The sequence below is a fragment of the Nicotiana tabacum genome, unplaced genomic scaffold, assembly GCF_000715075.1.
Source record: "Nicotiana tabacum cultivar K326 unplaced genomic scaffold, ASM71507v2 Un00390, whole genome shotgun sequence".
Lineage (NCBI taxonomy): Eukaryota > Viridiplantae > Streptophyta > Magnoliopsida > Solanales > Solanaceae > Nicotiana > Nicotiana tabacum.
The window spans coordinates 174-20,709 of NW_027438627.1; the positions used below are offsets into that span (position 1 = coordinate 174).

Sequence of the window (20,536 nt, forward strand, 5' to 3'; positions counted from 1 at the left end):
GTACATCTTTGTTGTTTCCTATGGAGAAGGATCATAACGGAATTTTGGGTCCAGAAAATAGTGTTGAGAGACCTGATTCTTGTCAATAAAATCTGTTATATTACTTTACTGTATCAGATGTATGAGTTTGGAATTGCATTCAAGATTATGACTTCTTATAGTGATTGATATAAGGGGTTTTTAAAAGAGCCCAACCAGTTGTTTCAATTGTCCTTTATTTGCTTACCCAGTTTTTTCTTGTTGAACATAATACATAAAGAATATGACTTAACAGAAAATAATTCACTGGCTGTATTTGTTTTCTCCCATTGGCCAAAAATCTAAAGAGTTTGGCTTGCTACTAAGTTAGCAGCCAAGAATTACTCGACAATGATTTTGTATAAATCAAGAGTGTTCAGCTTCTTAGGTTTTCTGTACTTCTTCAGCAAAAGAGAGCTGCAAACAACACTCACTGAAGAAGCAGCCATTGCAGCCCCAGCAATCCATGGTGGTAAGCGAAAACCAGTAAATGGGAACAGAACCCCAGCAGCAATTGGGATGCTGAGGAGGTTATATCCCAAAGCCCAAAAGTAATTGAGGTGGATTCTCTTAAAGGTTTTCTTGGAAAGATCGATTGCTGTAATCACATCTTTCAAGCTGCTCTTCATAAGAACAATGTCAGCTGCCTCAATTGCTATATCTGTGCCTGCACCAATCGACATTCCTACACCAGCAGCTACGAGTGCTGGTGAGTCATTCACTCCATCTCCCACCATTGCCACAACTTTGCCTAAATGCTGGTCGACTAAAATGGAACATTTGAATCATGCGAAGAAGATATAGATTGAATGATGAAAAGCTCAGTAACTAAACATTAGGAGTTAGTTTCACATATGGTCATTGAAAAATTACAAACTACTTTTTGTCATATTTAAGTCACTGAACTTACCCACTATAACAGTAAATTCACAAACTTTACTCACTATAACAGTGAATTCACCTTGATTGGTAGGTTTTGTCGTTATAGTGGGTAAAGTTAAGTGACTTTACCCCGTTGTATTGGGTAAGTTCAGTTACTTTAATGTGATAAATTTTGCGACTCTACTGTTACAGTGGGTAAAATCAAGTTACTTTAAAGTGACAAAAATAGTTTCATGACTATGCTGTTATAGCAGATAAAGTTCAATGACTATACGTGAGATTAACCCCTTAACTGGAAGAGTTGAAGCATGTGAAGAAGATAGATGTTTGAATGATGAAAAGCTGAGAGTAACTAAACATCAGCTTCTACCTGTAGTTCCTTCACTTTTTCAGCTTTCTGCTCAGGTTTGGCTTCTGCAACAACATATTTTGAGTCAATTCCAACTTGCTTGGCTATGGCATTTGCTGTTCCCCAGTTGTCGCCTGTTACTATCATACTCTCAATGTTCATGGATTTTAGAATGAAGATGACTTCTGGAGCCTCTGGCTTCAATGGATCGGAAATGGCAAGAACACCTATCACCTCTTTATCGATAGATACAAGGACACCGGTTTGAGCCAGTCCTGTTGTTTCTGCTAATGCTTCTTCAGCTTCAACTGGAATGGCAATGCCCTGCTCCAACATCAAGCTCTTATTTCCCACAATCACTTCTTTGTTGCAGATGATAGCCTTCACACCTTGACCAGTTATGGACTCAAAGTTCAAGGCTTCAGGCCAGATAAGTTTCTCCTCACTTCCTCTCATTTTTTTTGCGTTCTCAACAATTGCCTTGGCTAAGGGGTGATCACTATTTACCTGTCAAGTCAAAATGCAGTAGAAGACACTTAAATTGTTGGCATTTTTGTAACTAAGCTATCTCCTTTTCTTGGCATTGTATCCTTTCAAATTCCAAAAGATAGCTACTACTAAACATTTATGTTAGTTTTACTATGAAGAGGCTAAGTTTTATTAAGGGTATGAATTGACCTTCCCAATGATGAATCGTAAACAAGACAATATCCTACCTCAGCAGCAGCTATAAGTTCATAGAATTCTTGAGGTACCATAGTTTTGAAAAACCTAGTATTGACAACCATAGGCTTACAAATAGTAAGAGTGCCCGTCTTGTCAAAAACTATACAGTTCACCTGTAGAATGAAACAGTTTACAACAAAGTTCATTGACAAAATTAGGATTGTTATTAAGAAGAAAGAGTTTGAACTCAGACCTCTTGTGCACTTTGCAATGCTTGTCCACCTTTAATAAGGACACCAAGGGAAGCGCCAACTCCTGTACCGACCATAACGGCAGTGGGAGTAGCTAGTCCGAGTGCACAGGGGCAGGCTACCACCATTACAGAAATGCCGAACTGCAGGGAAAGCTCAAAGCTATCCATAGAAGAAGGAATCCAAGTTCTTGGATAAGCTTTAAACATTCCAGCTAAAAACCAAGAAACCCAAGTACAAAATGAGAGAGCAATGACCTGAGAAATTGGAATCAATCACTAGTTTTCAGCCAAACCTAGATATAATTGGTTAGTTATATAGTTATACGTAGACAACAATGACATGTAAGGGGTGCTTTATCTCACAAGAGGCACAAAGTACTTGGAAATGTGGTCTGCAAATCTCTGCACAGGAGCTTTAGCCATTTGTGCTGACTCAACCAACCGAACAATCTGTGAAAGAGCAGTCTCTGACCCAACCTTTGCTGCCTTGATATGTAACACCCCATTCTCATTCAAAATCCCTCCTATCACTATGTCGCCAGTCCTTTTGGTGACCGGACGAGATTCTCCTGTTATCATGCTTTCATTTATATGGCTTTGTCCCCAGATGACAAGACCATCACAAGCTACTTTTGAACCTGGAATGGTTTTAATCACATCATTCTTTTGTATCAATCTGCTATCAACTTCTTTTTCATTTACCACAATGCCTTTATCATCTATTGTTAACAGTGTTGCAGTCTTTGGGGCCAAATCCATGAGCTTGGCGATGGCCTCCGATGTCTTTCCTCTAGCCAAAACTTCCAGATATTTCCCAAGTAGAATGAACGAGATAAGCATCGAGCTAGTCTCAAAAAAGTCACTAGCGTTGAAAGCTGGAGAAGTAGCAGCTCTTAATACTGAATAGACTGAATAAAAGTAAGCTGCATTTGTTCCTAAATGCAATAAGAACATCCATATTTGCATAACCATGGCTTAAGGCAATATAGGCACCGATATAGAATTTTTGACCAATGATGAACTGTACTGGTGTAGATAATGCCTATCTTAGAACCTCTCCAACACTTAGCATGTTGACAACCTTAGTTTCCAACACATTTTTCAAACCAGGAATATACATAAACACCATTGAAGTAAAAAAGACGGGAACTGAAAATACTAAACTCCAAAGAAAAGCTCTATGATAGTCCAAGAATGCAATCAAAAGAGTTATATGGCACCTATATTGGTAAAAGGTAACAAGTATCTGGTCAAATAGTCGAACTGCACGCAAATTGGCCCAAACATCTTTGTTATTGAATAATAAAATGAATGCAGACGAGGGAGGGGGAATAAATATATAACCAAATAACAGCTGCATCAATTTTCCCCATTACACACATTTGTTTTTTCATGATCATGATCACATCCATTAGTAACAGCAGTTACGTGATAATGTCATTTTATCGACAAAAATGAACATGAACCTTGATTGAAAGTAGCTAGGGAGGTGAAGAATTTAGGAGAAAAATAACACAGCTGGGCTCCTGGTCCTGAATTTCAACAACTTCTATCACTTGTACAAACCGATGAATGAAATTTCATGACCTGTGGATCACGCCACGTTGCTGCCACCTGATCGTAATTGTGCGTCATAATAGATTCTTACAGCTTGATAGATCAGAGACGGTTCAGCCATTGCTCCATTCCCGTAATCTCCACAGGCTAGTCTCTTTGATACTGGTGGTATGAGAGATATCCCAAGCTCATCAATTACCATAAGGTGCTTTTCTGTGAATGGATTATTCCACATCAATGTATTCATTGCTGGTGCCACGAAAAGGGGTTTATCGTAGTCCCATGCTCGTACGATGCAGGTTAACAAGTTATCACATAGTCCACCAGCAATCTACAGTACAGAAGGCATATATCAGTTTATCTGCAAAGTAGAAAACAATATAATCTATCGACACCAAACAAATCAAGAACTATAAGATGGGAAATTGTATCGATCTCTCTTAACACCTTCCATCATGGAAGTATTCACATTGGCAATATCTGACAATTCTGCAAGTCCGTATCACAGAGAATTTCGCAACTCATGCTACAAAACTCTTCTCAGCCAAACCCAATTTCGTTGCATCTTCAATAAATTGTCTTTTTACTGCCTATATTAAGCTTTAAAGCATTACCTGAACTAAGCAGTAATACTGTTGTCAATTAGAATAAGGGAATAAATTGCGTCTTTGCGGCAGAACGTGCGTTATCATGAAAGAAGATTTGAGCATCTAAAAAATGTAGAAAGATACATCACCTTCCCAAGTGTGTTTGCTGACAAAGGGGCAATAATCATAATATCGGCCCACCTCCGGAGCTCGATGTGTAGCACATTGTCACCTATCTTCGTCCAAGTTGACCATTCATACTCATCAGTATAAAGAATGACATCTTCTGGAAGTGAAGCTTTGTCTATAAAAGGAAGAGAAGCTTTTGTAGCAACCGCTTTAACTTCAGCCCATTCAGTAAAGGAACGGCATAGATTGGCAAACTTTATGGCAGCCACACTTCCACTTGCTGCAAGCAGAATACGAGGTCTCCTCGGTGCATTGTTCTGAACCGGCTTCATCTCTGAAGTCATAGGCTCCATATCTACCCTAATCTGTGAAACATCGAAAAGGATTCTTTACTGCACCAAGAGAAAGATGCAAGTAATTGTACATGAGTGCAACTAAGGGGAATGGCAGAAGTAGAAAAGAAAGAGACATCCCCTGGTAACTTCTTCACAATCGTAACTCTTTGGACATAGCTCACCCTAGGTGTGGTCAAATCCATGCTTATCTGAATTATTCAAACACATTTAACCCTAACTCATCTTCATGAAGAACCAAACAGTGGCCCACCAGCTGCAGCAGATGTAGAGTCAAGGATTTGAATTTTGACTTACTTAAAGGTCATTTTGCTCACCTGAACTATACATCAGCTCAATTAAACTAACCTCAGCTCGACTAATCTTTTTCGCCTAGGGTCAGATCGGCTCGTTTTATTGGATGTTCCAACTGATGTCCATACATTCTTATTCTTGTAGAGAACTAGTTGCTGACAGAGTCACTGACTGTAATAACCTTCATTTTTTTACAAGGACCACAAAAACCTTCTTGTTGAAAATGCGAAATCAAAGACATTATGTTCAAAGGTACTATATTAATGACCTTAGCATTATTTTCAAGTAGACTTGATCTAAGGTTGTAACTCTCCTTCCACCATGGTAATTCTAGATTTCTCATCTTTAAAGGTGCGGTTTAAACTTATCTTGGGGCTTCATGGATTGGATCTAGGTGTCACCCTCAATTTCTTTCTGAAGTGTTGTGGGGGCTTGGCCAATATTTTGTGATGGCCTATAGGTCAACTGCCTGAGTCTGGCAACCATCTTTGACTTTCAAGGCCCAATCCCTTCTAGTCTAACTCCATAATCAAATTTTGGCACTAACAAGAGGTTATCACATCAAAGTGTTTCCCTTTGTTTTTTTTTTTTTGATAACCGTTGTGTCCAGGCCAGCTTGCACGTACCTCGACTAATTTCACGGGATACCTCCCACCTCCCACCAGGGACAGGTACTAGGTAACTCTATCTACCAAGGCTTGGATAGATGGGAAAAAATTACCTAAATTTTTTTTGCCTCCGGTGGGATTTGAACCTGAGACAAGTGTTTCTCTTTTATGTGTGAAATTTTAAAACTTTGTTTAATAAAAAGGACAAATTTTCAAATTTTCCCACCACAACAACATTAAGATCTGAACAGACAAAAGGACATGACCCATCCATGATATGTAGAGAGTCAAATCAAATGGTCATTCAAAAAGAAAAATGTCAATATGAAACTGACAAACAACCAAATCTGCATACTAAGCAGTCATTCTTTTTCACCATCTAGAATAGATTGAGAAGGCACACAGGAAAACAACCCTGCATATGTACTAAAAATATATGATTTTTCAGTGATCAGTTCCAACCTATCTGGGGTCAGCTACATCAAACAACTATCCATCCTTAGTTGCTTCTTTGTATTTATTTGTTGTTTTGAAATATATCAGTAATTTCATCAGTTCCTAATGTCCCCCCCCAAAAACAAAAAAAAACACATACATACTTGCTCATTTCTTTAGTTTTAAATAACATCACAGTTCACTTTAAGCCTATATTGCCAAAATCTTTTACTTTTTTATCTTAAAATTTTAAAAAGGTGGTGGGGAGAAGAGAGAGCTCGTAATCCCCACCCGCCAAAAAAAGAAAAGAGAAAGAAAAAGAAAAAGATGATCAATAATCAACTAGATCTCAATCCCAAACTAGTGGGATAGGCCCTGTACAGGTGGGAGCTAGAAGGTGCCCGGTGGAATAGTTGAGGTACGTGCAAGCTAGCCCGGGCACCGCCATCATCGAAAAAAGAGAAAGCTACATGAATTCTCTGTATCCATTGTGCTCTGCTTGAACCAGTCTCATTTTAACACTAAATAATTTATCTGTTAAGGTTAATTAGGGGTTCACAGAAACTAAATGTTCACCAAAACTCAAATACATCCCTATACAATATATAAGTTTCTGACCAAAAAACATCACTAAGCACAGTTCAATAAGACATACTAATAAAGATACTCCTATGAGGTACAATGTACAAATTAATCTTAACCCTGGCCAGTTCCAAATTAGTATTGGTTAACTATCAAAACCTTGAAATAGATAACATTTCACTAAACAAATAACAAATTTTTACAATCACTACTTGAAACAGATAACTTCCCACTAGAAGTGGCAAAATGGTTAAAACAAAACAGTTATCCACCCATATTATCCATCCAAAAATGGGTTGGATAATGATCCATTTAAAAACGGGTCGAATATGGATAAAGAACCATATTATCCACTTAGAAAATGGTTAACCAATGGATAACTAATGTGTTTAACTTTTACATTTGTAAAGCCTCAAATTGAGGTTCCTCAAGCTTGGAAGACTAGGAATTCTCTCATAAGTAAACATATTTAAGAAGTCATGGATAATATGGATATTCATATTATCCGCAGGATAAACCCGTTTTTATCCGTCTCAATTATGGGTCGGGTCGGATTATTTATCAGTTTTTTAAATTACCCATTTTGACTCGCTCATATCCGACCCGCCCGTTTGACACCCCTTCTTCCCACTAAACAACAACAACATCAACTATGTCTCAGTCCAAACAAATTGGTTCGACTATATGAATCCTCAGTCGTTACTTCTTCATTTAAGCTCAACTCATATAATAAAAGAGCAGCTTAGTGCACGAAGCATCCCGCGTTCACGCAAAATCTGGGGAAGGGCCATACCCTAAGGGGTTTGATGAAGGCAGCCTACCTTGACACAAGCGCCAGTGGCTGATTTCACATGTCGAACCCGTGATACATAAATCACACCGAGATAACTTTAATGTTGTTCCAAGGCTCCCCTTCTCAACTAATATTATCATATACCAAATAAAATAAAAGTGAAAACTAAGTTAAATATTTATATATAAATTAATAATAATAATATTAGAGGTTCTCTAACAAGTCTAAATAAAGAATGAATCTTTACAATCACAATCTTGAAACATATAATATAATATGTTGCATAATTATATTAATAATAATAATATTAGCTCCCACCTGTACAGGGCCTATCCCACTAGTTTGGGATTGAGATCTAGTTGATTATTGATCACCTTTTTCTTTCTCTTTTCTTTTTTTGGCGGGTGGGGATTACGAGTTCTCTCTTCTCCCCACCACCTTTTTAAAATTTTAAGATAAAGAAGTAAAAGATTTTGGCAATATAGACTCTTTTGTATCTCCCCACCCTGGGTTGGTGAATCATCGGCGCAGACCTTTGACATTTATTGCATTTTCAAACAAACTCTTTTGTATCTTTATCCATATTGGTCCAGTAGTACCCTGCTCTGATGACTTTGTCAACCAATGCTTCGGCATCGGAGTGTTTCCCACAAGTGCCTTCGTAAATTTCCCGTAGGACGTAGTCGGTGTCTCCTGGTCCGAAACATATTGCCAATGGCCCATCGAACGTCCTCCTGAATAAAGTTCCATCCTCGGCCAAAGTGAACGGAGTTGCCTCGGTGCGTAGAGTCCTTGACTCCTTCGGATCTATTGGGAGTTTCTCGTTCTTTAAATACTCAATTTACTTGTTCCTCCAATCCCAGGTCATACTCATAGAGTTTATTTCGGTGTGGCCTTCTTCATTTATTGGTCTCGAGAGTTGTACAACAGCCCCCGAGCTAAGTTCGTCATCCTCGATCAATGACCCCAAGTTTGCAAGGGCATCGGCATCACTGTTCTATTCCTGAGGTATGTGTTGTAAGGTCCATTCTTTAAATCGATGTAAAGTTACCTGTAGTTTGTCCAAGTATTTCTGCATTCGATCTTCTCGGACTTCGAAAGTTTTGTTGACTTGGTTTACCACAAGTAGGGAATCACATTTGGCCTCGATGACCTCTGCTCCCAAACTTTTAGCCAGCTCGAGACCTGCAATCATGGCCTTATAATCGGCCTCATTGTTAGTTAACTTCAAAGTTTTAATAGACTACCTAATTACGTTACCCGTGGGTGGCTTCAAAATGATGCCCAGCCCGGACCCTTTCACGTTCGAACAACCGTCCGTGAAGAGGGTTCGCACCCCCGATGATGTACCCGATTTTGATAGAGTTCCTTTTCGACCTCGGGTACGAGGGCTAGCATAAAGTCAGCCACGAAGTCTGCCAAGATTTGGGATTTGATATCTGTTCGGGGTTGATACTCAGTATCGTACCCGCTGAGTTCCACAACCCATTTGCCCAATCTCCCCGAAAGTTTAGGTTTATGCAAAATATTACGAAGGGGATAGGTAGTTACAACACATATTGGGTGACACTGGAAATATGGTTTTAATTTCCTAGAGGCGCTTATTAAAGCAAGCACTAATTTCTCTAAGTGTGGGTATCGGGTCTCGGCATCACCTAAGGTCCAACTAATATAGTAAACAGGGAATTGCGTACCTTGCTCTTCTCGAACTAGGACCCCACTTACCGCTATTTCCGAGACCGCCAAGTATAAGTAGAGGTTCTCGTCCGCTTTCGAGGTACGAAGTAGTGGAGGGCTAGACAGGTATCATTTTAGTTCTTCTAAAGTTTGTTGGCATTCCGGGGTCCATGCAAAATTGTTGTTCTTCTTAAGTAGTGAGAAGAACCGGTGACTTATATCTGAGGACCTCGAGATGAATCACCCTAGGACGGCTATGTGCACGGTCAGCCTCTGCACGGTCTTCACATTATCCACGGCTTTGATATCCTCGATAACTTTGATTTTATCGGGGTTGATCTTGATCCTCCAATTGGACACCATGAAGCCGAGAAATTTACCCGAGCCAACCCCGAATGCACACTTTTCTGGGTTGAGTTTCATGTTGTACCTCCTTAGAATGTCGAAAGTCTCCTGCAAATGTTTCAAATGGTCCTGTGCCCGTAGGGGCTTAACTAGCATGTCATCAATATAAACTTCCATAGATTTCCCTATTTGTTCTTCGAACATTCGATTTAGTAGGCATTGATAAGTTGCACCAGCATTTTTTAGTCCGAATGACATTACATTATAACAATATGTGTTGTATTTGGTAATAAACAAAGTCTTTTCCCGATCCTCCAGGTTCATTCGTATTTGATTGCATCCGGAGTATGTCACACCTCCTTTTTACCTAAACCTCCGGAAGGGGAGTATAAGGGAGTTTTTTCCAACTTAAAATGACAATCGAAACGGGATTATTTTTATGTAAAATTCAGAGTCGCCACTTGGGATAATTTATGGTGTCCCAAGTCACCGGTTCAAATCCCGAATCAAGGAAAAGATTGACTTTGTATTACAGTCCGCGAACACAGAAATCCGGGTAAGGAATTCTGTTAACCCGGGAGAAGGTATTAGGCATTCCCGAGTTTCATGATTCTAGCACGGTCACTCAACTGTTATAATTGGCCTATTATCTGATTTTAAACATGTTTTAGCCTATGGTATAATTTTAAATTATTAACCGCTTTTAATTAATTTTAGGGAGATTCAACGTCATCTAAAACATGTCTTGAACCACGTCACATAAATGCACCCGCGGTCCACGACACATTTTATCTAACGTTATTGAGATTTGGATTTGGGTCACATAAATGCACACCCGAGTTTAAGGAAGTTAATTCAAATTACACGATAAAAGCAACTACGCAATTTCAAATTTGTGAGGGCCATGGAAAATTCAACTAAATGGCACGCCTCGATTTCTAAGGACAAGCAAAATTAATTAAACGAGGGTCATGCAATTGAGATTTTTTGTTCGGCACGGCACACTTCGATTGTAATTTCAAAGGATTGTACTCAACTAAAGCAAACTACGGATGTTCGAGAGTTGTTTATTATCTCATTGACCTACTCAAAGTTGATCTTTAATTAGTTCTTCAAGTACATTTATCTCTTAATCTAATTCTAGGTTCCGTGAACTCTACCAAACCAACAATGATAAGATTCAAAAGAAACATCTTTTATAGGCATGCCCGCAAAATACATCAACTGCTTCATCTAAAAATCCGTTTTTGACATACACCGTGATCACGGAATTCCATGTCACCACATCTCGATGCTCCATAGATTCAAAAATCCATTTTAGCACCTTCTACATTCCCTACCTTGAATCAACCTTGAAATCATACTGTTGTACGAAAACAAATCACGAGGCGGCATTTCAATGTACAAACACACAGCTTTTTCAACATTCCGATTTTGAAAATACCCTCAGATCATTGCATTCCATGTGATAAATTTCGTCATAGATTTGAATACTCAACGCTAAACTAAGAACATATTCAAACAGTTCATATTTCTTCAAGTTTCAAGAGATTCTACCGGAAAAACTCAACACAGACACAATCGGACACAATTTTATACTCTTCCGGAAAAATTCAACACAGAGATGAACACAAAGTAAACTTCCATGAAATTCAATTCTTTACGGAGTCAATCACATAAGAATAACACCTGAAACAGAGGGAGAAGAAAGGATAAACCTCGATTAATCTAAAATTTAATTGACTTACAATCTGAAAATGCTAATCGACGGAACGAACAGGACCGCGAACAAGATCTAAGCCAGAAAATCTCGCCGGAATCTCGAACGGAACTGAACAGACCCAACGAATAGAGCCAGCGACCTGAACAGGCTTAAATGGGACTCGATCTCAATAGAAACGTTACTCTAAATGGAACGACGAACTTGAAATTCAGTCGACCCCCAAACGAACTCTCCACGAGCTTTAAACGAACTCCATTGAAGAAACAAACTTCCGTCGCCAGTTTCCGGCGAGTTGAAGAAGAAAAAGGGGTCAGCTTGAAATAAAGGGGGTCTGATTGGTGATGGAGTGTAGAAGCAGATGGGTTTTTGTTTTTCTGTGAGATGGGGTGTGTGAGGAAGATGATGATCTTTAGGGGGTGGGTCTCTTTTTTGCGCAGCTTTTCAGCTTTTTTTTCCCAAAGTTATTTTTTTTTGGTCTATTTAGGTGTTAGGTACTATTATCATATAGGATACGTATCAGGTTAGCAGTATGGGCCTAGCAATTATGGGTTAGGTAATTGGTTCAAGACTAGAAAAATAGACTACAAGATTTATAAAGACGGGATAAATCAACCTAAAACTAATTCCTTCTTCTAAAATTATGTACAATTAAAATATAAAACTAATTTTAATTAATTGAACCAAACTATAAAACATAGAACTATTTTTTGTGTTTTCAAGATTATATAAAAATAAAGATAAGGTACTATTTTTGTATATTTTTTATTTAAATTTACGAAAGATACGTAAACTAAAATATTTTTTGTAATTTTTATTTTTTTTGTGCCGAAATAAAGTAAAAGAGTCAAAATTAGCTGAAATAGCGATATTAGGCTTAAACTAAATATTTACATGCTAAAATGGGTGAAATTTCGGGGAGGGTCAAAAATCACATGTCTACAGAGTAGGCATCAAGAAAACTGAGAATCTCATGACCGGCCGTGGCATCGATCATATGATCGATGTTAGGCAAAGGAAAAGAATCGTTAGGGCAGGTCTTGTTCAAATCCTTGTAGTCTATGCACATTCTAAGCTTATTTTCCTTCTTAGAGACTACCACTACATTTTCTAACCATTCCGGATATTTTACTTCCTGAATGGAGCCTATTTTGAGAAGTTTGGTTACCTCATCCTTGATGAATGCATGCTTAACCTCGGACTGGGGCCTTTTCTTTTGCTTTACTGGACGGAACTTCGGATCCAATCTCAATCGATGGGTAGTGATCTCTGGTGGGATCCCTGTCATATCGAGATGGGACCAAGCAAAAAAATCTATGTTATCTAAAAGAAATTGAAGGAGTTTTTTCCTGAGCTCAGGAGTTAATTCCGTGCCCAGGTATACCTTTCGATCAGGCAGATGCTCGATCAGTATGATTTGTTCCAGCTCTTCGACCGTCGACTTCGTTGCATCAGAATCACCGGGGATTATGAAGGTTCGAGGTATCATATAATCATCATTCTCGAAAGTTTCCTTCTCCTCCAATCGGGCCGAGGCCGGTGACTGTGGTTGCTATTTGACTACCTGCTTTCCCTTCGACTACGTTCCCTTTATTGATGAAAGCGTCGATACCGGTACTACTTCGTCAATTGCAAACATTTCTTTGGTGGTGGGTTGTCCATCGTACACCGTTTTGATTCCTTTTGATGTTGGGAACTTCAGGACTTGATGAAGCATCGAGGGCACTGCCCTCATGTTATGGATCCAAGGCCTTCCGAGTAGTGCATTGTACCTCATGTCACCTTCGATCACATGGAACTTTGTTTCTTGGATGGTCCCGGCCACATTTACTGGCAAAATGATTTCCCCTTTGGTGGTTTCACTTGCCATGTTGAAACCGTTAAGTACTCGAGCTGCGGACACAATTTGATCTTGGAGGTCGAGTTGCTCTACGACCCTTGATCGAATAATGTTTGCCGAGCTACCTGGATCAATCGACACACGTTTATCTTGAATTTTATTCATAAGGATAGATATTACCAGTGCATCGTTGTGAGGTTGTTCGATCCCTTCTGCATCTTCGTCGCTGAAAGACAAGGTTTCTTTTGGTAAGTAGTCCCGAGTTCGCTTTTCCCTTGTGATTGTCACCTTGGTGTGTTTAAATAACGGTCCTTGAGGAACATCGACTCCTCCAACGATCATGTGAATCACATGTTGTGGCTCTTCATGCTCGTTCTGTCTGTTTGAATCTCTGTTTTTGAAGTGGTTCTTGGCTCGATCACTTAAGAATTCTCAAAGGTTCCCCTTATTGAATAATCGGGCTACTTCCTCTCTTAGCTGTCTGCAATTTTCTATTTTATGCAATCTTCTATTTTAAGGTCTGAAGTTATATTCTGACAATCGAGGTGCTTCTTTGGACCTGGTATCTCTATCGAAACCACTCTTGCTCATGAGCCCTCGGGAGCTCTATCCCCGATCATTCCTTCTATCATTTCGAACAGGGTTGCGCCCTGGCCCGTTATTTCTTCAATCTCCACCGTATGGCTGGTATCGGTCTCTGTTCGATCGTGATTCCCCATCAATGTCCCTTTTAACTCTGTCCACGGACCTGTTGGGATAAATCAAACCAATCGGACCCCCCAGCTGATCGTTTTCGACCCTAATCTTCGACTCATATCGATTATGCACATCGGACCAGGTGACGGCTGGATATTCGATCATATTCACCTTTAATTATTGCGAAGCTATGGAACTTCATTCATTGAGACCTTGAGGGAAGGCTTGAACAACCCAATCATTAGTGACTGGTGGCAAATTCATCCGTTTCATTTAAAATCGAGATACAAATTCCCTGAGCATCTCGTTGCCTTTTTGCCTTACCTTAAATAGGTCCGATTTTCTAGTTGCAACCTTAATAGCTCCAGCGTGCACCTTCACAAAAGAATCTGCAAGCATACCAAATGAATCAACAGGATTAGGTGGTAAATTATGGTACCATATCATGGCACCCTTCGATATAATTTCTCCGAATTTCTTCAGTAACATAGATTCAATCTCGTCATCTTCCAGGTCATGTCCCTTAATGGCGCACGTATATGAGGTGACGTGCTCGTTTGGATCTGTCGTCCCATTATACTTCGGAATCTAGGGCATACAGAATTTCTTTGGGATTGGCTTCGGAGTCACACTTGGGGGAAAGGTTTTTGGACAAACTTTTTGGAATCAAGTCCTTTCAATATCTGTGGTGCCCTCGGGATTTGGTCGACCCTGGAGTTATAAGTTTTCACCTTCTTATCATTTTCCTCGATCTTCTTTTTCCCTGTCTCGATTTACTTCGTCAGTTCCTCGAGCATTTTTACGATAGTGGGATTAGTCTCCGATTCTCTCTCGTTCGATCTCTTTGGCACTAATTCGGCTCTAAGAACAACTTCTTGCAATGGCTCGAGCTCGATTCTGCTTGGTGCTCGATTCTGGTTTTGGAGTTGTGCTATCGCAGCTTGTTGAGTCTGCAACATCTCGAATATCGTTCGAAGGTTAATTCCTCCTTCTTCACCGCTCTGTGCGTTCTGACGTCAATTGGGTCCACGACCGGAGGTCCATTAGGGTTGACTGGAGGCACTCCGTTTCCCGGGGTGGTTATATTATCATTTTCGCCGTGGAAGCCAAGGCTATTGTCTGTATGTGTGGGTGCTACTTGAGAGTTTGACATGTTGATCCTGAAATTAAAGATACTTACAAGAACAAGCGTAAAGCAGTGTGTGTTATGAGAATTTATACCAAGCAATCACTATTATCCTTAGCCCCACGTTGGGCGCCAAACTGTTTACCCTTAAAATCAGATAATTATTAAACTTATATGTGGTTTTAAGGATACGTAATTTCACCCAGCACCAGTTGATAAATATGACGGTTAATAATGAAAATAAACAAAAAAAATAAAATAAACCAGTATTGAAGTGCAATTCAGCCTTCGAGCTATGTTACCCTCGAACTGAGAGTAGAATTATGAATTGAATTGATGAACAAGAGAAACATAAAATTGTCTTATTTTTATATGCGTCAATGTAAGGTGCTTACAAAGTGATTAGGACCCCCTTTATATAGTGGAGGAATCCTATTAAGATAAAATTCTAATTACAGAAGGAGATCATGATTATCTAAACAACCTTCCTTGACCTGATCTGTTCCGAGATTTCCACCATGATCTTCGACCGATCACGAATATCTCGCCTTTCCATTATCATGATATCTTCGGTCTTGTTGTACGTCTATCTCGTTCTACCTCGATCATTACTAGTTTCGATCTTGCTAAGTATCTTGAATCCCAAGCTCAGTGTCTTATCCTCATATCTCGACCAGATATGCTATGGGGCTGATCCTCGATCATTCTCTGGTTTCGATCAATCGGTAAAATCGGGTGGGCCCGATTTTAGCAGTATACAATGCCACCCTAGGAGATCCACAAATGGTCACAAAAAGACAAACATTAATATAACCACACATAAAAATTAAATTAAATTATATTAACTAATAGAAACCTGTCAAGAAACAAACACACCTTATCCGCAACTTATAATGCATGTATAACCCGAAATAGGAAACACGTAAATTGCTCAATTTTCATTTTTAAAGGCTAATTACCTGTTAATGTAAATAATCGACTTTTATAAGTTATCAAATTAAGTTTGTTGTTACGTGCTACCTCAAATTAATAGCCTGATAGATCAGAGACGGTTTATATATACTTCAATAAATTATTAAAATTATAGATTTGACAGAGTAAATTTATATAAAATTAAATTTTCAAGTATTTTGTAATTTATTACTCGTATTAATTAATTAAATTTTATATTTGTTTTGACTACATAAATTAACATTTGTAATGAATATTTGTCACATGGAGTGAATAGCAGTATTACAACGAGAACGTAGAGTAAGTTGAACAGATGGGGGATCTAAGCAAGTATAAAAAACAATGATACTTTAGCAAATTCAACCTGCTAGTAATTGCTCGATCGCAGCATCGATCACAACTACCATTAAATGAAGTTATTCAATATAATGTAGTTTAATTTGTTTGAGTACACATACCATCAATATTTGAGCAATTTTTAAAAAATTTATTTAGCCGTTTACTAATAAATTATTTCAAAATCAGGTACTCTTTCAGTTTCTGACGAGGGAAAAATCACGAGGTGCCAGAGCTTAATTTCCCTAAGTCTATCAGCCCTATAGCCAAAAACACGTAAATTTAATGAAATTGATAGCATGTGCATCAGTGGTGCATCTTATGCGTTACACATACATCTCGTGCATCACACGTGCATCCATGATAATTAGTAAAAAAAATAATTTAATTATTTAACCTTCTCGTGCACTTCTCATCTTCTGCAAGTAAGTATTTTTTCTTTAATAATTTCTCTCCTTGAAATCAAGATTCAATCTTTTCTTCTTTTCCTTGAATACCCTTCATTTTTTGCTAGTTTTAAAGCTCAAAATGTAGTTGTAATGATTAATTCTCCAACAGGTTAGATGGGATAGTATTTTTTTCTCTGAACACACTTAATTTTATATGCAGTTTTGAAGCTCATAATGAGATTTTTTTAATTGGTTAAAAGGGACAGAAAGTTTTTATTTTTTTGAATAATCTTTATTTTGTTTCTAATTTCAAAACTCAAAATGGAGTTTTAATGAGTAATTCTCCAAAAAGTAAAATAGTATAATTTTTGTTTGAACACCCTTAGTTTTGTAAGTATTTTTGAATCTCAAGAAGGAGGTTTTTATTATTAATTTTCCTTGAATACTCTTAATTATGTTTCTAATTTCAAAGCTCAAAATGGAATTTTTTAATGATTACCAGAGAGTTAAGTGGCGAGAAAATTTTCTTATTTTCGTTGAATTCCCATAATTCTTTTTTCTAGCTTCAAAGCTTATAATGTGGTTGTTAATGATTAATTTTAATTTTTCTTGGTATTATTTTTTGGGGATACTCTTTATTCTTGTTTCTAGTTTTCAAAATAGAGTTTCTAAAGATTAGTTTTTTTTAAAAGGTTAAATGGGATAGACTTTGAGGAGGTCTACATAAACCTCTCCAAACGCCAGCACTTGTCTCCTGAATTTAAAGGTTTGTCATTTTATTAACTCTACTTTTTCCTAAAAAAATGTTTCTAAATTATTATTTATTAGTACTTAATTTCAAGATAATTTCAATAGTTTCCTGTAAATTCATCTTCAGAAGTTAACCCCTTGAAGCAAGTACCAGCTATAATGGATGGAAGATTTAAGCTTTTTGAAAGGTAATTTTCAGCTTGAGCTGAAATTTTTTGCATTTTCCAATATTACAACTTTGTCGATGATTATTTTTCTTTGTATGTGTTGCATGCATCCTAAAGCTTAATATTTAGTGATTTATTCATGTAGAAGTTCATAGTTTGATGTGTTCACCTGTGCATATATCCTACAAGAAGCAAAAATTCTGTTAAGTTTAGAACGTTTTTGTGAAGATTGATATGTGGTGTGCTAGTACAATGCAGGCACAAGTAACTACTACGGAGACAGGACTGTGTTAAATTATCTTTTATGTTTGATACGTTTAAAAGCTAGCTAACTAATTTTGTCTGCTTGCAGTCATGCAATTCTTAGATATCTGGCTTGTGCATTTCCAGGAGTTGCAGATCATTGGTAAGTGCAGCAACTTCAGGTTTTCCACTAATACCTGAATCAAATGTTTTTTATCATGGAAATGAGTACCCTTTAAAGCTCTTCTTCTTGACATGGAACATGACCCGAGCAGGTCCACGGTTTAAACTTGGTAGTTTCAATTTTTATGTTCTCATCGCTAGACCCATTGCACATTTAAAGTTATGGATTCATAATTCAATACTCCCTCCGGTTCACAATAAGTGACCAATTTGCTTTTTCATTTTGGTTCAAAATAAGTGTTCAGTTATGTAATCAAGAAAGTATTCAATTTGTTTTTACAAAATAACGCATATGTACATATCCCTAAAAAGTTTTCTTACTCCTCACATTAAATGTTTAATTAGGGGTAGTTTAGTCATAGTAGGTATTTTTGTATAGAATTTAGTATTTTCTTAATGGGCGTGCTAAAAGCAAATTGGTCACTTATTGTGAACCGGAGGGAGTAGTTATTGAAAATTTGGTGATTTTTCTCATATATATCTTAAGTTCCATATAAAAAATGCTGGGTTTAGCTGCTATTAAGTCTTGTGTCTTACTCCGTCCTATTGAAGGTACCAGCTGACTTATACAAAAGAGCAAAGGTCGACTCTGTGTTGGATTGGCATCACTCTAACTTGCGTCGTGGTGCAGGTGCTTATACCAGAGATTGAGATTATTTTGTTGCCAGTTGGTAATTTTTTACTTTGCCTTAGCCTTACCTGAGCTAATTTAACGAGGAGGCTGGTTTTTTCGAGCCAAAATGAGATTAATCGGGGAATTTTGTTTGCATGATCACTTTGAAAGAAGAACAACTGGCTTTATAGTGCTTTTTACCAAGATTCTTGCTACTAACCTAATGTTAGACAGTTGCTGCAAGCCTGCAATTTTCGTGGACTATCTTAATAGTAGTTTCTTGTGATTGAAACAATTTACCTTTCTCAAACCTCTAATTGTGAGTCTATCCACTTAATCGTGGTGACTTTTGTATTCAACAATGGAGGTGCCTAAAACACTATGATTAAGTAGTCGTTTCCAAACGTTTTGTGATTACTACTTGTTGATATGCCACACTTTTAGCTGTTTCCTACAGTGTTCTGAAGCAGTGCTTATGTTTTCAGCTGTATATGTCTTTAGTACTGTTCTTGCTCCTGCATTTGGGTTGCCTTTGAATCAACAAGCAGCAGCAGAAGCTGAGAAAGTCCTCTTAGCATCTCTTGCAAAGATCGAGTCTGTTTGGCTCCAGAAAAAAGGACGGTTTTTGCTTGGGAGTGGCCAACCTTCAATTGCAGATCTTAGCTTAGTTTGTGAGATTATGCAACTTGAGGTATAGAGATTTTCCCTTTTCCTGCTGTTGCTTTACATCTGTTGATCCAAAGCATAAATCATCAAGAGGAGTTTAGGATGTTATTTGAGCTCTCTATAAGCATATATTTTCAATAAACTATCATGTCGAAACTTGCCCCTGGAGGAAAATGATGCTTACATGCAAAACCATGACTTAATTGTTTTTTCTCAAAATGTGATTATTGACATTCAGAACTGTGTTAACTGTTGCTTTCCCCTCCATCAGCTTATACAAACTTCCATTTAAAGTCAATAATAATGCACATGGTGGTATAAGTGTTACCCTTTTAAGTCTGTATTCTAAAAAACAAAGAGGTAATAATAATTCTATTTTCTTTAGATTGGGGTAAAGGGTTATAGTCTTATAGATACTGGTCATGGCCACCAATTTTTTCCTCCGCTCATCCTTTCCTTGGTTCTCTACTTGTTCTCTCACTTCCTCTATGAGTAGTTTCAGTCAACCAGTCGTTTTCATTTGAACAGGCAAAATCTTTTTATATAATGAAGTGTCTTATAGATGCTTCTGAATGGTCCTTACTAGTATAGCTGATGACAACATGATGATTTTCTCTAGGTTGTGGTTCTTAGGATGAAAATCTATCCACTCGAGTGGACTTGGAGAAAGTCCTTGTTCTCACATTTTGTGGAATCTTTTTTTTCTGCTGAGTTTAGGTTCTGGATGAGAAGGATCATAAGCGGATAATAGGCCCATACAAGAGAGTTTTGAAGTGGATTGATGACACAAAGAATGCCATGGAGCCTCATTTTGGAGAGGTACATTTAATCCTTTTCAAAGCTAAAGAGAAGTTCCAAAAGCAAAGAGATGCTGTAGGAAGTAGCATTCCTCAATCGAGCAGAAAACTTGACTTGCATTCAAAGATGTGAGACAGCAATTAGGAGCCAGGCGCTGCATTGTGCTCGCAGCATCACCGTGCAGCATGGCGGATAATGGGATAACTATTTCCTAAACATTGTGTATGTGAAAGCTCACACAGGAAGGAGAATTCTGATCCAAGCTTGCCTGATTCATTTTCTTTATGTATTTGTCCTTGTAAAATAACTGTACAATGTGATAATCATAGTCCACAAAATATGTAATCACACAAGCTGAGAGTCCCTTAATCTTGGCTATACATCTGTTATTTCTTCACTGTATCAAATGTATGAATTTTGAACTTTATCTAAGAATGTCACTTGCAAGTGAACTATTTCTAGCGCCTCTCTGGTACATCTTTGTTGTTTCCTATGGAGAAGGATCATAACGGAATTTTGGGTCCAGAAAA

At 38.0% G+C, this 20,536-nt stretch overlaps 2 protein-coding genes across 7 annotated transcripts; one reads left to right on the top strand and one right to left on the bottom strand.

Moving 5' to 3' along the window:
* Positions 1-267: 267 nt before the first annotated feature.
* Positions 268-11,714, bottom strand: LOC142179124 (putative copper-transporting ATPase HMA5). 3 transcript variants are annotated; one of them, XM_075248940.1, is made up of 6 exons: positions 11,277-11,714; positions 2,532-4,056; positions 2,169-2,423; positions 1,966-2,088; positions 1,271-1,756; positions 268-776 (listed from the first exon to the last, which is right to left on the bottom strand). In XM_075248940.1, the coding sequence occupies exons 2-6, from the start codon at positions 3,138-3,140 to the stop codon at positions 360-362; spliced, it is 1,890 nt and encodes a 629-aa protein (XP_075105041.1). In that variant the 5' UTR covers positions 3,141-4,056; positions 11,277-11,714; the 3' UTR covers positions 268-359. The 3 variants fall into 3 exon arrangements, with proteins under 3 accessions (XP_075105041.1, XP_075105043.1, XP_075105042.1); XM_075248942.1 differs by having other exon boundaries at positions 268-784; XM_075248941.1 differs by lacking the exon at positions 11,277-11,714 and adding an exon at positions 4,173-4,447.
* A 4,869-nt stretch (positions 11,715-16,583) lies between these two features.
* LOC107763870 (glutathione S-transferase T1) lies at positions 16,584-20,459 on the top strand. 4 transcript variants are annotated; one of them, XM_075248943.1, is made up of 7 exons: positions 16,584-16,622; positions 17,279-17,352; positions 17,464-17,524; positions 17,856-17,909; positions 18,482-18,600; positions 19,028-19,233; positions 19,926-20,459. In XM_075248943.1, the coding sequence occupies exons 3-7, from the start codon at positions 17,496-17,498 to the stop codon at positions 20,136-20,138; spliced, it is 621 nt and encodes a 206-aa protein (XP_075105044.1). In that variant the 5' UTR covers positions 16,584-16,622; positions 17,279-17,352; positions 17,464-17,495; the 3' UTR covers positions 20,139-20,459. The 4 variants fall into 4 exon arrangements, with proteins under 4 accessions (XP_075105044.1, XP_075105046.1, XP_075105045.1 ...); XM_075248945.1 differs by having other exon boundaries at positions 18,489-18,560; XM_075248944.1 differs by lacking the exon at positions 16,584-16,622 and adding an exon at positions 16,705-16,755.
* Positions 20,460-20,536: the final 77 nt, after the last annotated feature.

Bases quoted from the DNA above. Each gene is read 5' to 3' on its own strand.
- LOC142179124 (XM_075248940.1), bottom strand. From the start codon at position 3,140: ATGGTTATGCAAATATGGATGTTCTTATTGCATTTAGGAACAAATGCA. The intron at 2,424-2,531 runs GTGAGATAAAGC...CCAATTTCTCAG, and splicing joins CCAAGTACTTTGTGCCTCTT to GTCATTGCTCTCTCATTTTG. The intron at 1,757-1,965 runs GTAGGATATTGT...TTGACTTGACAG, and splicing joins AACTTATAGCTGCTGCTGAG to GTAAATAGTGATCACCCCTT.
- LOC107763870 (XM_075248943.1), top strand. From the start codon at position 17,496: ATGGATGGAAGATTTAAGCTTTTTGAAAG. The intron at 17,910-18,481 runs GTAAGTGCAGCA...GTCCTATTGAAG, and splicing joins CCAGGAGTTGCAGATCATTG to GTACCAGCTGACTTATACAA. The intron at 18,601-19,027 runs GTAATTTTTTAC...TTATGTTTTCAG, and splicing joins GATTATTTTGTTGCCAGTTG to CTGTATATGTCTTTAGTACT.